Below are 23,715 nucleotides of genomic sequence, written 5' to 3' on the forward strand. Positions count from 1 at the left end.
AATAAAAACAGATTTTGATTTGAGATTTTACTTTACAGTTGGAATGCAACTTTCCCATTCTTTTCCAAATTAGGTAATGATGCCACCCATCATCTATCCCAAAAGAGAAGGAAATTCAGATTTCCCTGTAAACTTCCCAGAATCAAAAACAAACAGCCTAGAAATTTCTTCTTTGAAAAGATAACCTTTAAGAAAATCCTTTATGAGGGAAAGAACATTAACATTTAACTGCATTTCTCTGAAAACAAATTCATTATAATAGCACCTAATCTGGGGGATCCCTGGGGCTCAGCGATTTAGTGTTTGCCTTCGGCCCAGCCCGTGATCTTGGAGTCCCGGGATCAAGTCCCACGTCGGGCTCCCTGCATGGAGTCTGCTTCTCCCTCTGCCTGTGTCTCTGCCTCTCTCTCTCTCTCTCTCTCTGTGTGTGTGTGTGTCTCTCATGAATAAATAAATAAAATCTTTAAAAATAATAATAGTAATAGCACCTAATCTGGGTAGCCCGGGTGGCTCAGCGGTTTAGCGCCACCTTCCGCCCAGGGCGTGATCCTGGAGTCCTAGGATCGAGTCCTGCATCGGGCTCCCTGCATGGAGCTTGCTTCTCCCTCTGCCTGTGTCTCTGCCTCTCTCTCTCTCTCTCTCTCATAAATGAATAAAATCTTAAAAAAAAAAAAAAAACAGCACCTAATCCTTACTGATCATTTATATATGTCAAGCAGAGTGCAAAATACATAGTCTAACTCACTTCATTAAAATACAGTCTACTGCTTACAGTTGTTGTTGCCATTCTACAGATACACAGAAGTAAGATGCACAACCTGGCAATTATTATTCCAGAGTTCAAAACACTACGCTATTTTGCCTGACAGCAATATTTTGTTTACTATGGACAAGAACTAAATATCATCCTATATACAGTATGCAACCCAGAAGTATTTTATCGTAAAATGACTATCACACAGTGGGTTCTACTTCTTCCTCATCAATGCTCCCAGGTCAGGCCTTTATGAATTTACATCCATCCCCAATCATCTAAACTACCTATATGGAAATTCAAAAGTACTTAGCATTACTGTGTGACCTATTGTTTTAAGTGTTCCTAACTAGTAAACTGAAACTTAGTAGTAGATTTCTACTTACTGGCAGATCTCCAAAGTGGTTGCTAACACCAAACACTGAATATTTCCCCCCACTTAAGGACGAAAACTAACAGCACTTCAATCCTTTTCCAGGCAGGGACCTAACAGCATACCTCTGTATGCCTATCTTGTGCATATTCTTGGATTTCGAAACTTGAGGCAAATGACAAGCACGTCTTTCTCTTAAAGAGTCTAACAAATCTTGCAACAAAAAATATTTTACCAAGTCGTAAAATGATTATCTTTGTGCTATTTTGTAGATTCTGCTTACAGGGATCACCTCTTATTCTTACGTCAACTATGGACAAATTCATTAGTATAAATATTTCAATCACTGACTTTGCAAAGTATCCACAGGACCTCTCCCAGGCAGATATCAAGACTGAGCAAGTAGATCGTGAACCAAAGGTAAGATATCTTGTGCAAAAAAAAAAAAAAAATATTTTTGCTTCATTAGTAGGCCTACAAAGAAGTCACCCATTTCATCAATTTTAAAATTCCGCTCCTCCAATCCTAAGGAGTTTTTAGAACAATTAGGAATGTCCCTTTTCTCTAAACAGCTCTCTACTTTTATCTAATTAAGAAACTAAGATTCTACTTAATTTTTGAATAAAAAGAAAAAAGAAAAAAAAAGAACTTTAGCTGCTAAAAGTTGAAAACTTAAATCTAATTCTTGCCCCAGTCTGACACTTAACATATACCATGGTCCTAAGAAGCTCTAATTCAGTTGCAGCACCCTTCCTAGAATCCAAGTATTCCAAATCCTGTTCACTAATGTTCTATCCACTAAAACCTGTTCCCCTGTGATTCCTCAAGAAATCCCAAAATTCAGTCAACAATCCAAAACCGTTCTTTTCTCCTTTCATAATTACTTATTTGTACTCTGATCATCTTTGTTTCAGAACTTCATTACCTTCTAACTCCATGATTATGTAGTACCTCCAACTCCACAATGAGGTGGACAATCAGGTTATTTACTTACCTAGTCTCCCAAATACCAACAAAATACTGCTGCTTCTCTTGAAAAGAGACAGCAAAATTGAATCCAAAATGCTTTCACTAAAAATTAGAGTTGTCTCAGGATATTAAATGTGTGAACATTCAAGATTTCTGCCAAAAAAAATTGTCTCAGGGTGAAAATACAGTAATATATTGTTTTTACATTTAATAGAGCTTTTTCCCTGTTCAGATGAAAAAGGCCCTCTCAGTGGACCAATTTCAATATAAAGAATTCAGTCATCATCAACGTAACTCCTTTCAGTAACAATGAGTAACAATAGATGTATTCTAGAGGCTCCGTACACCTACATAAGTGAAAATACCTGTCACTTCAATTACCATATTCAAAAAAGGCTATAAATACCAAGATAAATTATATCATAATTAATACTACTAGAGCTTTACACAGTCTATAAATTATAAGTATACATAAAACAAGTTTTGAAAAGATACACAATAGACTACTAATAGTGCTTGTTCCTGGGGAGTGGGAATCAAGGCATAAAAGGAGGAACTTTAATATTTTACCTTATACACCTGGGTATTATTTGAAATTACCATGTAAGCAAGTCCTTTCATAATTTTTTTAATCCAGTAACTCTCTCCTTTTTTCAAAAACTTAAATAATTGCATTTCAAAATGGTTAGCCACCACCCCAGGAAGAAGGTTTATCCTCTATCTGGTAATATTCCCTCCTATAGTTGTATCTATCCTTTGAAAATTCAACCTGATGAAAAATTCATTTTATTTTAGGTAGATATGGCTAACAAGCTTATGTATCCGGTTACCTTAAGCTCCCCTGGTACTACTGGGCCCATCAGTTTTTCTAATGGTGTGTTTTGAGAATTTAAGACCTGGTACAATTCTTGAGCTGTTAAGGTGACAAAGGACAGTGTTGCAGAATGGTAAGGTGACACTCTAAGGCACTACTAAGAACACATTCCACTCAAATTTTTCCCATTCTGACTTTAAAGCTGCTAAAATATACATACCTGTTACTGAAATACAAGTTCCAGCCATCTCATACTTCAAATGGTAATTTCTCAGCAATTTTTAATTTCTCAGCAATTTTCAGTATAGTTTAATGTTGTTCCTAAAGTAAGAACTATTACTCTGTATACTCTGGTGGGTTTTTTTAATGTACATCAAAATGTGCCCTTTCATCCAACAGCTGTAAAGTCCGATTACCCCTAGCACCACCCTCACCCCATAATTGAATTTTAATGTCTACCTGCCACTGGGTAGCAAATTATATGCTCCATAGGCAGACAGTTCAGAATGTTTCATGTGCACTCCACAGTAAGTGGTAGCTTTGCAGGGAAGCACTAAAATTTACCAGCCCACAGCAAGTACCTTATAGTTTATAATCAATATTCATTACTAGCCACCTGCCTGGAATGCTTTCTGCCTTGATGTCCTCAGTTCTACAAGAAATTAATTTCCTTTGTAACTAGGTCTCGAAGACTAGCTGAGCTGTTTCTAAAAAATATGGACATTATGACCTTGTGGGGATTAAAAGATTTTAAGAGCACGTTAGAAAAATCCCCATCATACAATGAAAATCATTAAACAGCTATTAGGAAAAGCAAAAATACCCAGAAGTCACAATATGCTAACACTCCAGCACAAAAACATGAGTCAACTAAACTTCACATATGACAAGTAGAATAAATTTGCCACCCCTCTGCCTCAAAAGATTAAAAAAAAAAAAAAAAAAAAACAGGACAAAGAATTATGGGACACCTGGGTGGTTCAGCGCCTGCCTTTGGCCCAGGGCGTTGGGGTCAAGTCCCATATCAGGCTCCCTGCATGGGCCCCACTTCTCCCTCTGCCTGTGTCTCTGCACCTCTCTCTCTGTCTCTCATGAATAAATAAAATATTTTTTTAAATGAATTTATTAGTACCATATGTTTATCTAGAAACAATGGAAGATACCAGAAGGGTTAAGACCAAGTAGGTATGGGTAAGAACTAAAATCAAGATAGAAAAAATAGGTCATTTCCGGGCGGCATGGGATGGAGTGGCCAACGGCCTGCTGAGCAACATACCTATACCTTAAAGCTATAAGTAACATACCTTAAAACATAAGTTTTATTGTGACTACTACGACACATACCTCACCCATGACTCTCCATCTGTGAGAAAGACACACTGCAGTGGTAGGAAACACAAAGAGAATGTGAAAGACTACTAGAAATGGATGGAAGAGCAGGCTCAGAGCCTGATCGACAAAACAACTGCTGCACTTCAACAAGGAAAGATACCTCCTACTCCATTCTCTGTTCCTCCTCCTCCAGGGGCAATGATCCCACTTCCGCCCAGTCTCCTGGGTCTTCCTCGCCCTGGTATGATGCCAGCCCCCCATATGAAGGGCCCTCCCATGATGCCAATGATGGGCCCTCCTCTTCCTTGGATGATGCCAGTGGGACCTGCTCCTGGAATGAGGCCACCTATAGGAGGGCACATGTCAATGATGCCTGGGCCCCCAATGATGAGACCTCCTGCCCGTGCCATGATGATGCCCACTAGGCCAGGAATGACTCAACCAGGCAGATAAGGAGACAGGAACCTCTTTATATTCATTTTATATTACTTGTTCTACTTCACCAGGAGATCATGTGCTGTGACTCTGGGTGTTCTAACAGCATGACAAGGAAGACTTGCTTCCACTTCCTATCAAAGAGAGAATAGTTTTTGCAGGGGAGTAGTGGGACAAAAAAAAAAAGGGCAATTTTCATTTGTATTGTGAAATGTGAAAATAAAATCGTCAACTGTTTTAGTTTAAAAAAAAGAAAAAATAGAAAAAAGGACTTAAAAATATACAACTTACATGTTACACACACACAACACTAAAGTACAAAGCTCTTAAAAAAGGACTCAAAATCATATTGTGGAAGAAAACAAAGACGAACAACAGAATTCTGAGAGTGGGAATAAAGGAATAAAAGCACATGTTTCTTACATTGCCTTAATTATTTAGGTCCCCGTCTTACTGCCTAAAGAAGAAAAAAATGCTGCTAAAGTATGAAAACAAGATGTACAGCAAGACATACGTTCCTTCAAAGCATTTTACAAGAACCAAGAAAAGGTGGAACTTTTAAAACATTCGCTGAACAATTGGAAGAAAATCATATAGCTAAGTTTCCTGGTGAAAATCATGTTGCTCAATTTCTAATTCAGGCAACAACTATGAAAATGTCACTACTATGGCATAATCTAATTTTGAAGGTGCAATAAAGTACTGTAGTACTAGTGATATTATCTGCTCCACCATTCGTTCAAAAATAAATATCACTGCAGGGGACCTAGGTGGCAGGCACTGTCAGTTAAGCACCTGACTCTTGGTTTCCACACAACTCATGATCTTAGGGTTGTGGAATCAGGACCCATGTCAGGGTCTTCTCTTAGTGAGGTTTCTCTCTTCCTCTCCCTCTGCTTCTCCTTGCCTCATGCTCTCTCAAATAAATAAACCTTTAGAAATAAATAGATAGGTAATATAGCATTGCTAGAAACATCACTGCTATGCTAAAGTTGAAAGCCAACCTGAAAGACTAAGAAGGTTGATCTACTGAAATAGTTTGGAATTAGCATGTTTCGTGTTACCAGCACCAGGCTCCAAAGACCTTAGATGTTTGATGGTTTGCGTGTTAACCAAAAAATTTCATTTTAATTACTTCCTTGTTTCTATTAAAAAGGGGCGAATATCTCCCATATTAGAGATTTCAAATTTCATAATCACTGTAAAACACACAGCTAGCTTTCAGATTAAAAAATAAACCAAGAGAACTGAAAGGATATTAGTGACAAAAAATGTTATCAAACCCATATCATGTTAGGTATCATGCTAGGTAATTGAGGTATGCACTCTCATTCTAACACGACTCTGCAAGGTGTGTATTCACCTAATTCACAGGTAAGGAAAAAGGGATTAAAAGAATTGCCAAAAATCAGGACTCTAATCCAACATCTCATGTTTCAAAATTCATAATATAATCCTTTGGTAAAGAGCATGCAAATAAGGCCCACTGACAGTTTGATTTGAGCAGTACAGTAATTTTAGAAGTCCAACTTGCAGTGTTTTCAGCCAAAGCATGTATTGTATTTTCTAGTTTAGCAAACCGTACTTGCCTAGCTCCTGTGATAAATGAGTTTGCAGCCTCTGCTTTAAAACATGTTAACAAAAAGAATAAAAACAAGTGAACAGCTGCTCTGCTTGCCTTTCCATTCCTAGAAGAGGTGTGGCTTTGACCAATGGTTGTCCTGGGGACTAGGTTCTATAATCCCATATCTGAGAATATCTATAAGTAGAGAGAATCGTGGAAATATTTTCAGTGGAGACTGCTCTGCCTTCTATGGAGCAGTCTAGAAATTTGTGGGTGTATCTTTGGTTGACACATGATTGAGACAGCACTACTAGCCTCTAGTGAGCCAAGACCAGAGATCCTCAACATCCCACAAAGTAGGAAATGTCTTACATGTCCCTCTTCCTACACAACTTTCAAATGGCATTCAAGATCAAAAAGTTGTTCTGAGCCTAGAACCTGTTTTATTTTTTTTTCCTGTTTTAAATATAACACACATAGCATTCTTAAATGGTTTTAATCATCACTCAATTTTCCAGGAATGCAATTACCATGTAAAGTAAGAATAGACTGGACTTTGTTTCATTTGGCACTTCACCAAAAGTTGTTCACCTTCTCAGAAAATGATATTATCAGTAGCCGTGCCACTGTGGTATTTGAGTCACCTTTACAGCAGGACGTCAGTCTGCATTTGTAGCTGTCACATTCTTGGTTCTTGTACATATGAATATAAATGGTAGGCTACCTCATTGCCTTCCTGTGCGGCCATGCCTGAACATTTGGACTGAACCAAGTATTTTATTATTATTTTCCCCTTTATATTACATTTATGTCACTGCATTTTTCTTTTAAATTGTAGGTAGGGTAAAACATCTATGAATTTCATTCAGGGTTTTAAAGGAGAGTCACAAAAATGTATTAAGAAACATGACATAATGGGATCCCTGGGTGGCTCAGTGGTTTGGCGCCTGCCTTTGGCCCAGGGTGTGATCCTGGAGTCTGGGAATCGAGGCCCACGTCGGGCTCCCTGCATGGAGCCTGCTTCTCTCTCTGCCTGTGTCTCTGCTTCTCTCTCTCTCTGCCTTTCTCTCTCTCTCTCTGTCTCTCATGAATAAATAAAATCTTAAAAAAAAAAAAAAGATAAGAAACAGGACACAAAATATGCTTGACTTTACCTTCTGTCATCTATCTAGAGCAAGAAGGGGATGGGGACAAGGGATAATAGGATGTTCCTATACCCAGATTTAACTGGAGATGACAGCAGTACTGGGAAGCACACTTCAAAGATTACAGAAATTCAGTATCAGCCTTCCCAGGAAAAGGGGGATGATTCAGTGAAACAGTCTTAAAAAAATTAATAGGGGCACCTGGATGGCTCAGTCAATTAAGCATCCAACTCTTGATTGTGATTCAGGTCATGATCTCAGGCTTGTGAGATCAAGCCCACAGTTGGGCTCCATGCTGGGTGTGGAGACTGCTTAAGATTCTCTCTCACCCTCTGCCCCTCCCCCACCTCTAAAAATAGTAACAAAATAAAATGCACATTCTAAGATATAATCATTTGTCAGAAAAACCAACCTTGAAATAATCTTGCCCTTCTCATTAGCACTTTATTTTCCTCTTCAATTTCCTATGAACCACCAGAGTTGCAGTTAACCTATAAGGGTAAATACTTTTATAAAGTACAGGGCCCTGTAACTCAAAGCTATACGTACACGCCACTTTACAAAATAGCAGGTTATAAAGCACTTTCCCACAAATTATCATCTAATTTAATGAAAACCCTATGGATTATTATACTAATTTTAAAAATGGAAACCACAGCAACTAAAATGGAAATAGGAATTCAAGGCTACTGCCAAATCCAGGGCTTTTTCTACTCAACTACACTGTCCTACAAAATAACATTTTTAACCCAGTTTTTATTTACATTTTATATTTATAGTGGGGACAGAGTCTATTAGTTTATTTATCCTGTAATATGGTCTCCAACTGAGTGTTAGACATCAAATTTAAACTATACTAATTTTCTAGTTTCATAAAAACCATGATTTTGAACACTTCTTAAAACTGCCTTAAATATACTTCAAATAAATATGTGTAAGTATAGGTATGATTATGAATAGAATCTCAAGCAGACTCCATGCCAAGAGCAGAGTCAGATGGGGCTCAATCTCAGGACCCCAAGATCATAACCTGAGCCAAAAACTCAAGAGTCAGGGACACCTGGGTGGCTCAGCGGCATGATCCTGGTCCTGGGATCAAGTCCCACATCGGGCTCTCTGGGAGGAGCCTGCTTCTCCCTCTGCCTGTGTCTCTACCTCTCTGTGTCTCTCATGAATAAATAAATTGAAAATCTTTAAAAATAAAGAAAACAAAACCAAGAGTCAGATGCTTAACTATGTCACTCAGGTGTCCCCACCCTGGAACCTAGTAATTCTTATTATTTTTCTAGCTGCCTCACCCTGGCTCAAACCAAAAGGACATAAGGTAAAATCTCTTATACTGAATTACTAATATATAGCAACACACCTCTGGTCAAAGGCCTTGTAACTAAAGCTCATGAAACCATGATTTTTTTTTTTAGTATTAAAACTGTAAAAAAAAAAAACAACTGTAAAAAAATCACATCCCTCAACTGCAGAGCTAACATCTGCTTTTTCACTCTCTAAATCAGGTGGTTATAATTCAGGAGGTGAAAATTAGAACAGAGCCCACTAGGAAAATGGTGTGTGGTCAGTCACATCTTCATTCATATACTTCTCTTTTTCCAAGCCAAGAATGCAAATATATTGCAAGCCCCAGGGTAAAAATCTGAAAAAGGACAATCCTTGAACAGCCCCAGTATCATCTTTATCATATGCCCTCAGGCAACAGTGCCTTAAATTTTAAAAGATTTTAGGTAAAGGGAGAAGAGGGTGGGGAACTGCTAAAAACAAAAAACAAAAACAACAAAACAATCTGGAAGCTTGTGCTCACATCCTTCCTGAAAATAGCTTCAATTTTTAAAGAATAAATAAAAAACCCTACTCTGTCGTATAAAACAGAACTGAAAAAAACATATCTAGAAATGTGATGTAACCAAAACAAAACACTACCCTAAAATATATTTTCTCATACAAAATTTGCAATATGGCAATATTCACATTTTAATGACAATTTTGGTCATATTAAATCTACTTTAAAAAGATTTCTTTTAATACACAAAACTCATCAAATTACAAGAAGTTTTGTCACTTAAATTCTAAAACAGAGAACCAAAATAGAAAAAAAAAATGACATTCTTCTAATGTTGCAAATTTAGCAAATAAAAATTCTTCGCTATCTGAAATTCAAATGCAACTGGGCATCCTACATCATATCTGGCAACCTTATACTCTGAACTAATTAAAGTGAGCTTTCACCTCTACCAAAGTATTACAGCACTCAAAGAACAGGCTAGGGCTTTGGTCACAGCAGAATTTTGACCAATGAAGTCTTAAAGAGTTAGTCTGGACGTGCTCTATTCCTGTTGATAAGACTTTAAGAGCTGACATTTACCATATAAAAGACAAAGCCTATTTTCTAAGAGCCAGTTGTTAAACTTTTACTAGGTACATGCAGTATAAACTCTTATGAAGTTTATGCTTCTGTGTAAAATACAAATTGGAAAAGTTTCATAGCATAGGTTTTTGATAACTAAACAAAAAAAGTTGTCTGTGAAGGTTATAATAAACAGAATTCTATTCTTAGTGTTACAGGTGGATCCTAAAAGCTACTTTAATGGATTCCAAAGTTAATCTGCCATTTTTCTTGAATTCATCATCATAGAATTTTACTGTTAAAAACAAATTTCTGACCTTTAGAAACTTCTGGAAATTCATTTCACTTCCTCTTCATTTCCATAAAGGTTTTTCCTATTATGGAGCTGTTAAGCCAAGTACATCTAAGTACTAGATGTAAAAGAAAGTCCTCCCTTTTGTTTTATGAGGTCCCTCTCCTCCCAACCAGCTCTTTGCCCTACTTATAAATGGCTCTGACAATGAGTGAGTGCAAACAACTATTCTTCTGCTAGTTTCATTAAAATCATCTTAATACTCAACCTACCCTTTTCTTCCTCATGCTCTAGGCTACTGCTCTTCAATACAGCCCATTCATCTTTGGAGACTGCCTAATTCCCTTACTTCATTTACACTGCTACCTTGAAGGTATTAATAGATAATCCCATCCCCCTAGTGCTCCCTTTTCCTAAATTTAGCTCCTTCAGGCTTTTCTTCTAATTCTTATGGAACCATCAATGTAGAATTATCTGCATTTTATCTCAAATGTGGTTGGAATGTGTTCATAATTATTTGGAGTTCTATCCTAGTATAAAAAAACAATAAGGGATCCCTGGGTGGCGCAGCAGTTTGGCGCCTGCCTTTGGCCCAGGGCACGGTCCTGGAGACCCGGGATCGAATCCCACGTCGGGCTCCCAGTGCATGGAGCCTGCTTCTCCCTCTGCCTGTGTCTCTGCCTCTCTCTCTCTCTCTCTCTGTGACTATCATAAATAAATAAAAACTTTAAAAAAAAATAAAAAATAAAAAATAAAAAATAAAAAAACAATAAACTGTCAGTAGTACCATAATTTTGATATACGATCACTAGGTTATTTGTCTAAAGGTAATTCAATGACAGTTCCCTGCAAGTTATTTGAAACCTCCGTATAGTTGCTCTTTTCTAAGTAGCAGTTTCCTGGTTTGCATTAAAGCCACTTATTTCATCTTCCTTGGTGAATGATTTGATATTCATCATTAACAAATATAATTTCAATGCTGGAGCTGCTATGCTATTTTTCCAGTTGTTCCACGATGGTTTCTAAGGTCCTAAACTTGTATAATCAAAAAATCCTGAGTTAAATTTAACCTATTCCTTCAATCTATGGACTGAAAAGTATTTCAAGGGTGCCTCACTGGCTCAATCAGTAGAGCATGTGACTCCAGATCTCAGAGTATTGAGTTCGAGCCTCACCTTGAGTGTTGAGATTACTTTAAAAGTATTTAAAAGAAAGAGAGAGGAGACAGGAAGAGAAAGAAAAGTATTCAGATAGTTGCCAACACAGAACAAGGACATATTGTTGCCCTTTTTTCTCCAAGCAGTGTCTAAAAATGAGTAAACTTGCTACTCCAGGATCTGCTTCTGCTTTCCTTTTCCCTTTTCCTGTGGCCAGTGCTCAAGTCATTCTATTGTCACCAGCAAAGTGCCTCAAACAAGGGTATCAGAGTAAGCATTCAGCTCTGAAATAACAGGTAGTACTCCCAGCCCTGTACTCAACCAATAACTCAAAGGCAGGGACTAGGGAATAAGGAACCTAAGTTCTAATTTAAAAGGACTATAGGGGTCCCTAGGTGACTCAGGTCAAGTCGGTTAAGCATCCGACTTCTAATTCTGGCTCAGGTCATGGTTTCAGAGCCCTGAGATCAAGCCCTGCGATCAAGCTCTGCATTGGGTGCTGTGCTCAGTGGGAAGTCGGCTTGAGATTCTGTTCTCTCTCTCCCTCTGCCCCTCCACACTCCCCCCTCCCATGCTCTCTCTCTCAAATAAATCTTAAAAAAAGAAAAGGACAACTGAACATACTAGAAAACTTATGCTTTGATTATGATACTCAAATTACTATAGCTTCCCCCAAGTCCCAAGTTCAGATAGGGAAAAAAAAATCAATATTCTATAACTAATGGCTAATGTATTAATTCAACAATACTATATTTTCCTTATTAACAGTACATGTTGATATTACTGACAAATGCCTCACGAAAATCCTTATTGTGTTTACAATAACATCATCATATTGTTCCAGACTAACATGGCATATAAAAAATAAAACAAAAAAACCTAAAACCACTCCATAGTAGAAAATGCTGTTGTGTTTCATCACCCATTAATGAATTATGAAATTGAGATACAAGGTCACAATACCTTTCTTTATATACATTACAGAGTGCAGATATTGTACAAAATGCTATAGACTTATGCATATACTCAGTCACAAAATCTGTATTTCTGGATCACAAACAAAAGTGTGAAAGTCTTTTTCTAAAGAGCTTTTATATTTTTAGAATCATTTCAACATAATTGTGAACCAAATTTTTTCTATTTTACTAATATAAGCTAATCCCTCCTAACTGCATTTCAACATGTAGAAAATTTTAGTTTGTAATGTTAATTTTTCAGGTTATGTTTAAATTAATAAGCAGCAAGGATGTAGTTATAACTCTTGAAACTAGATGATGAGTATGAGTTTATTACTATTTTTTATATGTTTGAAATTCTAACAAAAATATAAAAAAAAGAAACAAGGAAATGGGTTTATTTAAATACAAAGAAATAGGGATCCCTGGGTGGCGCAGCGGTTTGGCGCCTGCCTTTGGCCCAGGGCGTGATCCTGGAGACCCAGGATCGAATCCCACATCGGGCTCCCGGTGCATGGAGCCTGCTTCTCCCTCTGCTTCTCTCTCTCTCTGTGTGACTATCATAAATAAATAAATTAAAAAAAAAATACAAAGAAATATAATGAATAAATTTATAAATTGAGACTTGAACATATTGTTTCTAAGGACTATAAATCTAGGAACTTTCTTAGATTTAATTCAGGTAATACTTGGATTGCCTTGTTCAAATATAATGGAAAGATTTAGAGAGGTCTAAAAAAAATACATAAGAGACAGGAGAAAGTCATAAATACAATTATTCATGTGTGCCTCACTGTCTCTTCATTGCCTCTACAATAGTCAACTACTTTTCAACCAATAGAAAGAACACAAAATATCTACCTACCTGGCAGTGATTTTATTTCTTAAAATGTTTAATTCAGACTGGCAATTTTCCCAGTGAGTTTAATATAAGAGCTCTATAACACACCATTCTGCCTTCCTTGAAACAAAAACTACAAATGTCTGAAGTAGGTTTACAAGGCAGTAAACAGTACCTGCCTCAAAATCAGTTTTTCTTATTTCCAAAAAGTTAGGTTTCTAAACACTTATTAAAACATAAAGCATTCTCTCTCTAGGCCCTTTACTCATTAGAGGTACCTAAGCTGTAAGGTCAATAGAATTGTGTAATTTTAGAACTGGAAGGGAGTTTAGACATTATCTAGTCAAAGTGGTTTTCAAATACTATATCAGGAAGAAAAGAGAATCAATGGCATAACAATTTATATACACAAGTACACTCATGTTTCTTACTACAGCATCATACATATGGAACATTTTCCTTTATTAGTATTCTATCAGAAAAGGACTTGATGTTTTGTTTTGTACAGTACTTTTATACTCAATCACTTTTAAAATGTGAGTATAGGGCAGCCCTGGTGGCGCAGCAGTTTAGCGCCGCCTGCAGCCCGGGGTGCAATCCTGGAGACCCAGGATGGAGTCCCATGTCCTGCTTCCAGCATGGGGCCTGCTTCTCCCTCTGCCTGTGTCTCTGCCTCTCTCTCTGTATCTTTCATGAATAAATAAATAAATAAATAAAATCTTTCAAAAATAAAAAAATAAAATGTGAGTATACATTTGGATAGGATTAAAACTATTGGTACTATCTGTAACTTCATGTTTTCTGATAATAGAAACTGACATAATATACAGAACCTTAACACTTTCAGAGTGATTTCAACATCATCTCATTTATATGTCATTGTCCAGTCAATTTGAAGCAATTCCTGGATTTAACAATGATATAAACTAAGATAAAACAAAGGGAAACAAACCATATCTAAACTGATATATTTCTGGAAAATACCATAAAATATACCATAAGCTTCTGGTAATTAGGATTATTTGGAAAGAAAGCCAGTCTTAAAACATTCCATAATTGTTTTCAGAAATGCAAAAGAATACCATTCACTACTTTTTAGTACAAGGAACTTAACAGAAGAGAATTCCATCAAAGCTAACCACAATCTGTTTTAATGAAAAGACAGGACTGGGTTTTTAAGCTTGAAATATAACAAAAACAAGAAACAAAACAAAACAACCAGCAGGTGGGTGAGGAACATTTAACATGTCTCCCGCTAATTTACTGTATGCAAATAAAAGTAGATACTTACGAAATTCTTTAAACCTCATTTCTAAACAGACCAATTAATAGTTCTGAGCATTCAGGTCAAAATAACCTCAATTAGGTTCATAAAAACAAACAAAAAGTTAGGCCTACTCTCCGTTTTGGATAACATAGCAAACTGGAATTAGGTACAAATCTTGACTCCCTCTCCTAAATTGAATAAATTCTTGAAAAACAGATAATGGTGTACACAGAAATGTTTTTACATAAAATTACTGCAATATTTCACTTTAAACTTAGATTACATACATATATATATATGCCTATAAAACTAACAATTTATAAATCAACTTATTTTACTGGAGAGGTTTCCTTCCTTACCAACTAAAATTAGGAGTTCTGAAAAAAAAAATCCACAAAAACCTCACAAACAAGTTTAAAAAGGCATTTATCTAAGTGCTTAAAATTAAACTCCATGTTATCAATGGTATTTTTAAAAATTCACATGAGGGATCCCTGGGTGGCGCAGCGGTTTGGCGCCTGCCTTTGGCCCAGGGCGCGATCCTGGAGACCCGGGATCGAGTCCCACGTCGGGCTCCCGGTGCATGGAGCCTGCTTCTCCCTCTGCCTGTGTCTCTGCCCCTCTCTCTCTCTCTCTCTCTCTCTCGACTATCATAAATAAATAAAAATAAAAAAAAAATAAAATAAAAAAAATAAATAAAAATTCACATGATAATGTTTTGTTTAGAAAGACACACTGAAAGTCAAGCCAATTGTTCACAGGAGGTGATTTTGTACCATTTTTTTAAACGCTGATGTGTGAATTTACTTTAAAAGTCTTTGCTCTATTTACTTTCTGACAGATTCTATTTTTCCAGATGCTCAAGTGAAGATCTATTCCTCAGTTTTACATCCTACTTTTCTCCTTGTAGTACTGAAAGCTTTCTTCTCTTTCCATTTCTCTTAGAACTTCAGTCTCTACTTCTGATGCTGTCTAGATTGTTACAAAAGCAGATAAATTTTCATAGAATTCACCTCTTCCAAAATTTATTTGCATAATTTTACCCAAACTTTTATTGAACATCTCCTGCACAATATCCAATACAGTCATTATTTTTCTACATACTTCATTTGTGTAGATGTTAGCTAGTTACTTTCCCAGTCTTACAAAAACTTTTACATAGATCCAGCCAAGTATCAGATTTTACATACATCTTACTTTGAAAAAGTACCTCAAACTAAGTAAATAGTTTACTTTTTTTGGAAAAAATGTCCATTTTGTGAGAGCACTTATCTGATCATATCTGTTCATCTTTGCAGCCCTAAACAATTACTTTTATTTAAAATAATAATAATAAAGACAATACAGCAACATTTTGCCTTTTACTAATGTCTAAAGATATGTTCCACTAGAGAAAATATTTCATGTCAAAATTGTATTGAGGTAGAAGAAGGGGATTCCTTCAAAACAAAATAGTCCAATTTCTTATGAGGATTTGTAGAACTCAAAAGTCAGACCTGCAATGATCTTCACTCTTAATTTACGGCAAATGTTTGGACTGTGGAGCACATTTATGTTTAAGGGCTTTTATTTCCTCGTTGTTGTTTTAAACCTTGGTGTATTAACAAGTCAGCTCTAGTAAGTCTGACAACACAAAAACCCAATCTGCATCTCTTTCTGATTTGAATCCAGTAACCCTGAAAAACAAAGACTAAGAGCCCAGGAGCAATCCTGACTCAGTAACATGGCCTTTCAACCCTAGACCCAAGACCCAATTTCTCATGCTAGGTGCTCCATTTTATCAGTAGTGACATTTGTCAGTTGCCTAAGAGACTGGAGGCTTATAATCTCCTTAGGAAATGCTTTATTCCAAGGCAAACTATTTCTTCTGGTCATTTAAAATCTTATTTGGATTAATTATGTTAAGATCTCTTTGCTAGACATCTGGCATGTCATTTGCGCCACAGATGCTGTAGGTAACATCTGTCTTCTGCCACTCATTTCAGTTCACCCAAAGAAGATGCACAATGAATAGCAAATACATGTCTAAAAACATACTCAGAGAGAGAAAACTGCCAAACCACTGAAGCAAACAGCACTTGACAGAAAAGAAAAAAGATTTGTGAATCGTCTATTGCTAATACTGGCACTGTTACAAATGACAATATTCACAACTATCTAGTATCACCCAAGCAAAATGGTTTCTTAAAATTTAGCTCATTAATAATAAAATTCATTAGACTCCTGATTTTCTCCCACTAAGCAGTGTTAATTATCCAATTTTATATTTTCAGTATGAACATATTACATTTTTACACTCCACTCCACATTTGTTCATCAGTTAACATCTCCAACACTCCCACTGTGTGCCAGGCACTACACTCCACTTCTCTTTTTCACAACAGTGGGATTCCATGAAAACACAATACCTAACCCATATGAAAGATATTTAGTTCAAAAGGAAGCCATGAAATCTCCCCAACAATAAAATGGAAATATAAACTTTCTCACTAGAATGTGCAATTGCAGAGGCAGCGCAGCTGGTCACTTAAAGTTACATAAGCAAAAGCACAAATCTCTCTGTTCAGGGCCTTCAAAATGGCCTACTTAATTTTATTGAAGATAGTGAGCAACATTAACAATTAGGTGTTCAACATATACATGATGAAAAACAATTAATAATGCTACTTTTTAATAGATAATAACAGTAACCGCCAAGGCTATATAAGGAGCAAATATTTAGTACATACAGTTACTGTTAAGCTACATAATGCAGCATATGGCACATACAATAACATATAGTAACATACGTTACATACAGTAAAACAAGTGTTACATATAGTAAAAACTCACTCCCTACTGAAGCCCACTATACCCAGGCAGAAATCTAAGCTTTCTAGCCATTTTCTCACAATCTTTGCATCATCCCTAGGAGACTGGCATTATTATAAACTTCCTTTTACAGATGATAAAGCTGAGGTTTGGAAGTATTAAGCACTTTATACAAGATCACTTAACTAGAAGAGCTGGGACTCAAACCCAGGTCTATCACGATCCAAAGTCTGTGGTCTTGATCTCTATATAATACCGTTTGGTTTATCCTCATTCAATTTTAATTTTAAAGTCTAAAGTTTTTTAATACCTTATCAGAAAGGTTTACTTTTTAAAACAAATTTCTTCCTTTAAAACGAATTACATTTTTCTTGATAAATACAAAAACCAGTATCTTAGCTAAAGATTTTACTTGAAACTGTGGCCCTACAAGTCTAAATATTTGGATGAGAAAGTCTTAAGTCTCTAGGGTTATGAGTCACAGCCTGAGAAGCAAGATGCCTTGAGGGTCCTCGATCCAAATTCTTCATTTTAGGAATAATGAAAGAGACCTTTTGAAAAACATTTATAATCAGTCTAAACTACTACATACCTAATCCAGAAACACTTAGGTTTGGTGGTGGTGGTGTTTTGTCTTGTTTTTTCTAAACCATCATTTTAAATAAATAATCTAACATTTTGACATCATACCAAGCATGGTATGCACTGTTGATGCACTGTAAGAAAATACAAACTTCATGGCAAGATATCAGTCTCTTATACTGCTATTACCAGTTGAAAGCATGAATCTTTATTATAAAGCATGTTACAGAAAGCCGTAAAATGGCATCCTTACCTATATGGACTCACACACACACAGAAAAACAGTCATTTCTTCCTTAAATTAAATTTATATACATTTGGGTCAACTACAAGCTCAGCTTCACTTCACCAGTCAGGTCATATGACTGAATTCAAGCTCATTTCAAGGAAAAGCTGCACTATGCTGTATTTAGAACACATCTCACTGAGAATAGCCAGTCAAATCTTTGGTAAGCCTATCCAGAAACATTGCTTTAGTTGCTAAGAAACTACAATTTTGCCGTATTATAAATCACTGAAAGAAGCTAAACCACAGCACAGAGATTAAACAGGTTAAGATCAAGAATCTCTCACCTACCCGGCCAGATGAAAACGTGCTATTCCCACAAATCAAATAGCTGAAATCAGTATCAGGCTCCTTTTAAGTCATATTCTTAACACAGGCTAAAAACTAATGAAACGAAAATCAGACTAACTCCACTCCGCGTTCCACCGTGGCCGCATGCTTTGGGGGAAACTGACAAAATATCCAGACTTCACAAATTCCATGCTAGACGTGGAAAAAAATATTTCCTTCCTGACCCCTGCAGTGATCATTTAAGACCATGCAGCATACCTAAGACTTGATCAGTGCAATCTGGTACAACGCACACTTTTAACTGATGGTGCTCTTTCAATACTTTATGGATGTATTTGCATCGCGATCTTCAGCACTTTAAGCTCACACTCTCCATGGACAGCTCAACTCCACTGGCTCAATGACTGATTTTTTTTTTTTTTTTAACGAACGCCCATTAAATTTCAACTATCCTAACGAAAGTAATCCTAAACTGTTCTAGTATAACGAGACACTGGAGAATTAGCAAAAGTAATTTCTAGTTCACTCCAGTAGGGACTTCTCATAAATTCTTCCCTATATATAAAAATTTTTTAATTTAAATTTTTTTTTTAATCTCTTAAAGGCCGCTTCCACACCACAAAAGCAGAAACTAGTTCCTAGTACTTTTCGCCTCCGAAAGACCAAGTCAGCAGCTGAACTGCATGCAACACAGCTTCGCCAATATGCAGAATATTTTCTGCCTGGATTCCCCCCCCCCGCTCCCCCCCCCCCCCCTTGCAGCATCACCGTTTCCCCCATCTTCTCTACAGAGCTCCCAAACTGCATCAACCTGATGGTCTCCCCACTATGCCCTGCACGCACGCAGCTCGGGAGCTGCTTCTGTGGTCCTCAGAGAAAAAAATAACGCCTGTTCTGCTTTGCAACTTTTAAGGTCCTCTCCAAACGCGCGGCGTCCAGATCCCGCCCGCCGTCTGCAGACACGGAGTCCGCCCCGCCGACCAGGGCAGGTGCAGGTCGGCCGCCGGGCCTTCCGGGGCGCGGAGGGGCGGGGGGGGGCGGTGCTGACCCACGGAGCCCCCGACACATCCCCCGCACCGCGACCCCGCATCGCAGCCCCGGCTTCCCGCCGTCTACTCCCTCCCCTGATGCCGTCTCGGCCCCATCCCCACCTCTGCACCGGGGGCACCTGGCTGCTCTAATAAATGCTCCCCCCCCCCACCTTTCTCCCCCATCCTCTGCTCATTTTTCCTCTCCTTATTTAGAAACTCCGTTCCGCTCTCCCCACCGCTACCCCAGAATGCCCAACACTCCACCCTCCTTAGCAAACCCAGCCCTCTTCCCCCACCTCGTAGCAGCCACAGCTGCTCCTCTCTGCGCACCCCTCCCCGCAGCCAGCCCACCACCTTAGCTCCCCACCTACCTCCCCTCCCCTCCCCTCCCCCTCCCCGGGGCTCCCGTACTCGGCTCAGGATGCTTCAGGACTCCCCTCCCCTCCCCCACCGCGGAGTCTCCCTTATTTTTCAGGCTGTCACCGGCCTCGCGGGCCACCCCCCCCCCGCCCTGCAGAATCCTGCGTGACCCCGGTGCCCGGGACCCCCCCCCCCCCGCCGCGTCCTCCCGGGGAGCCCGGCGGAGACACCGCTGCCGCCGCCCGGAACACCGATACCGTCTTGAGCAGCGGCGCCCCCTCGCCATCCGCCCCCGCTACTCCAGCTCCCCGCGCCGGCTCCCCGGCGTCCCCGCCCCGGCCCGGAGCGCCGAGCCCCGCGCCGAGCCCCACGCCGAGCGGCCGGCTCCCCGGACTCCCGGGGTGTCCCCCGCGGGCGCGCAGCCCCGCCGGCCCCCGCCGCCCCCGGCCCCCGCCCGGCCCGCCCCCGGCCCCGCGCTCACCGTTCTGAGCGGCGCCCGGCCCCGGGAGGAGGGAGCCAGAGACCAGCAGCAGCGAGAGGGCCAGCGCGCTGGGGAGCGACGAGCCCGACATCCTCCCTGCGGAAGACCGAACAGCGAATGGGCCGGGGCCGGAGCCGGGGCCGGGGAAGGGAGGGGAGGGAGGGAGGGGGCGGGCGAGAGCGCGAGGGAGTGAGCGAGGGAGGCAGCAACAGCCCGGCTCCGTCCTTCTCCGTCCTCCTCCTACCGCCGCAGCGCCCAAGCCTCGCGAGATCTCCGCTCCGGGCCCGTGGGCGGCTAAGGAGCGACGGCGGCAAGGCTCGCGAGAAGAGGCCCCCTCCCCACCATCCCCCGCGCGCGCCCGCCCCTCGGCCTCGGCGTCCCGCCCCTGCGCGGGCTGATTGGCGGGGAGCGAGGTGGGTCACGTGCCGAGGGCGACTCAGGCCACGTGACGGGGGAGGCGGGGCTTCCCGGGGGCGGGGCGGGCCCGCACCGGGGAGGAAGCTCCGGGGAGGCCGTGCGCTTCCTCCTCTGCCCCGGCCTCGCCTTTGCTGGAGCTGGTGGCCGCAGGATCTGCTGCACCGCCGTGGTTTTACGCCTTCCCCTCATTGTCTGCAATCAAAGCCCTGCGATTTCCTCCTTCTGCACCGTGACCTCAGACGCCCCCGGGGCACCTGGTTGCAGCCTTCCTGCCGACCCCTCGGTCTCAGCGTGGTCCTCGCCGAGCCCCGTGTCACCTTGTGCTTCCTGCGTCCACATCTGCTCCCGCCGCCTGAGATGGCCTCTTTATTTATTTATTTATTTTTGTTTTCCGCGCGCTTCTCTTCCTCCTCCCCGGTTTTGACCTTATTTTTTAGTTCCATAGGCTCTCAGGGCCTGAAGTTCAGGTGGCCTAATTGCGCATCCGTTAGACACTTAAGGTCTCCGAGCAAGTCAGCAGGTGTTAACCTACGCGAAGGATCTGCAGGAGCATCTTTTTTATCGAGTACCCGCTTAGTACCAAGTTCTCACATCCGCTGTGAAACCCAGATGGGAAGACAGTCCCCCCCATTTCCACGAGGTTCGCTGCCCGGCCTATCAGAGGAGCAGGAAGGAGGACGAATGATTGCACAGCTAGACGAGCCCTGGGAAAGGAGCCGGCCGAGTGCTCTGCTCTGGCAGTGTGGTCACTAGTGTTTGCATGGAATTGACAAATGCACTTTTTTTTTTTAAAGAGATTTTATTTATTTATTCATGAGAAACACACAGAGAGAGGCAGAGACACAGGCAGAGGGAGAAGCAGGCTCCATGCAGGGAGCCCAACGCGGGACTCTATCCCAGGACCCCAGGGTCACGCCCTGGGCCAAAGGCGGTGCTAAACTGCTGAGCAACCCGGGGCTGCCCGACAAATGCACTTTTTAAGAGTGCATTTTTTTTCTTTTTTTTTTTTAATTTATTTTTTATTGGTGTTCAATTTACTAACATACAGAATAACCCCCTTAAGAGTATTTTCTGTGTGTGTGTACTGCTATCAGCGTCTTGAGCCCTTGGCCAACAAAGGAGTTTCTGTAGCTTAGCTCATCTCTGACTCAGAGCAGACATCCTGGGGAGTTGTCAGCGGAGTGAAATTGTGAGCAGGCAAGTCAACAGTCCTGGGGATCTGACTCAATGCGAAGATAGAGCTCAGGGAGCCAGGGTGAAGGAACACTTACCAAGACCCGCACACTCCTAAGCCAAAGCAGTCTCAAGCTTTCAACTTGAATTGGACAGCTGGTGGTTCCAGACTGAGCTTTCGAGCAAACACTAGGAGTACAACTGCGGCTGGTTGTTGATGGAAATGAAAGCAATATCCTCCAGAACCCTAGGTGTGTGCAGGAACCAAAGGTTGGCCGGTGTCCTTGGATAAAGGCCATTCTGCAGACAGCTGTGTATGTCACATCACCGGGGCCGCCTGTGGTGAGAGAGATTTTCAGCTGGTGGAAGTTTGGTGGGATGCAACCGGTCGGCTCCATCATAACCGTAATCACCATTCCCGTTTAATGAGGGAGCCTCATGACAAGGGACCCTTGTAAAATGACTGTGCTCATTTTGTAAGTAGAGAAACTGAGGCCAAGGAAGGCGTGACCCACCCAAGGCCTGAGTGTTAGCGGTAATCATTAATACCAAACAGTCTGGTTTGACTCCTTCCGGGCTCATGGCAGGAGTGCATTTCCTTGTACCTTCAAATTTGGGAGTGGCATATGAACTGCTTTGGCTGGTGAAATATGAGAAATGACACACATCATTTTCAAGCAGCGGCACTGCGATTCCATTGCAGACACTGTAGCGTACTCTTTTCCTTGTACGGAGATCAGTGATGGTGAAAGCGTGTGTCAAAATGAAACTTATGTCAGCCTGGGTCCCTAAGTTAGCACGATAAGCCCAAGCCTCCTGCCAACCTACATAAAGCAGGTAATGTCTGTTGAGTTAAGCTACTGAGATTCAGAGGGTTTTTTTCTAGCAACTAGAGTAGAAAAGTGAAATTCCCGTCCATCACACAACTCCCATTAGCTGTGTGACTTTGGGCAAGTAACCTAATCTCTCCCTATTCATCTGTCAAATGGGGCTAATGATAGTACCTGTACCTACCTTATAAGATCATAGGAGGAACAAATGATCAATTTATATACAATGTTTATATTAGTTTCCGGTGCATATAAACACTCAAATGTTGATTATAATGATAATAAATAATTGCTGCTGCAATTCTCATTCCAGCCCTATGCTCTTCCCACTACCTCATGCTACATACCAAAAAAAAAAAAAAAAATCATTTGGGAAAAAAATTTTAAGTACAATATTACCATCAACTCTCAAAACCTGCGATTATGAGGACTCCTTTTACCCAGGAGAAAATAGCATAAAACTCTACGTGATAGCAGTGGTACTTTTAGACATCTTTTGTTGGAAAAATACATGATAACTAAAACCTTCCAATAGCTCAGTAGCCTCTTTAAAGGAATTTAGGAATTTGTATTTTTTTTCTTTTCTTTCTTTTCTTTTCTCTTTTCTCTTTTCTCTTTTCTTTTTTCTTTTCTCTTTTTTTCTTTTCTTTTTCTTTTTCTTTTCCTTTTCCTTTTTCCTTTCTTTTTCTTTTCTTAAGATTTCCAGACGCTTAGAATCTCCCTACAGGTAAGAGCAGCTGTGAGGAAGGATGGCTGAGCTCCTTGCAATATCTGACAAGAGCCGTAGGGGTCCTCAGTGCTCAGGCTGAGACTCACCGTCCGGGCCTCCAGGGACGGCTTGGAGGTCCGCGTTCCAGGATTGACAACGCCTCCTGGTGGCAAGACCTACAATAAATCATTCCCAGTTGAAAGGTGGTTTTGTTTCATGTGGTTTATTTGCCCTAGGAAGGATGTCAGTGAAATACGGTGATACTAGAGTTGACTCTGAGTTTCCTAATGGTCCCCCCACCCACCCACACCTCCTGCAAAGATCTCTGTTCATTCGAAGTTCTTTCCATTCAGATATACCACCCTGACCATCTTGATTGCTGTCATCTACTGACCTCCCACATGATCTTCCCCTGCCCCTTCCAACTTCTCCCACCATGCTTGAACACCATAGTGGAGTTTAACATCCATGTCGATAATCTGTTCAACA

At 40.4% G+C, this 23,715-nt stretch overlaps 1 protein-coding gene, 1 long non-coding RNA gene and 1 pseudogene across 7 annotated transcripts in view; 2 read left to right on the plus strand and 1 right to left on the minus strand.

The window, feature by feature from the left end:
* Positions 1-20,327, minus strand: part of NPTN (neuroplastin) — a 70,021-nt gene extending 49,694 nt beyond the window's left edge. For all 6 annotated transcript variants that reach the window (XR_005381860.1, XR_005381861.1, XR_005381859.1 and 3 more), the window contains exon 1: positions 20,098-20,327. Coding sequence is in view for 3 of the 6 variants with exons in the window: in XM_038580923.1 (XP_038436851.1) it covers positions 20,098-20,188 (91 nt within the window). In the remaining 3 variants the exon portion in view is untranslated. The remainder of the gene's footprint in view (positions 1-20,097) is intronic.
* On the plus strand, positions 1,440-4,695 carry LOC100686074 (annotated as a pseudogene).
* A 251-nt stretch (positions 20,328-20,578) lies between the features above and the next one.
* Positions 20,579-23,432, plus strand: LOC106558034. Its single transcript, XR_005381388.1, has 2 exons — positions 20,579-22,524; positions 23,216-23,432. It is a non-coding gene; the product is annotated as an uncharacterized LOC106558034 (long non-coding RNA).
* Positions 23,433-23,715: the final 283 nt, after the last annotated feature.

This window comes from Canis lupus, chromosome 30 (assembly GCF_011100685.1).
Source record: "Canis lupus familiaris isolate Mischka breed German Shepherd chromosome 30, alternate assembly UU_Cfam_GSD_1.0, whole genome shotgun sequence".
NCBI classification, from domain to species: domain Eukaryota; kingdom Metazoa; phylum Chordata; class Mammalia; order Carnivora; family Canidae; genus Canis; species Canis lupus.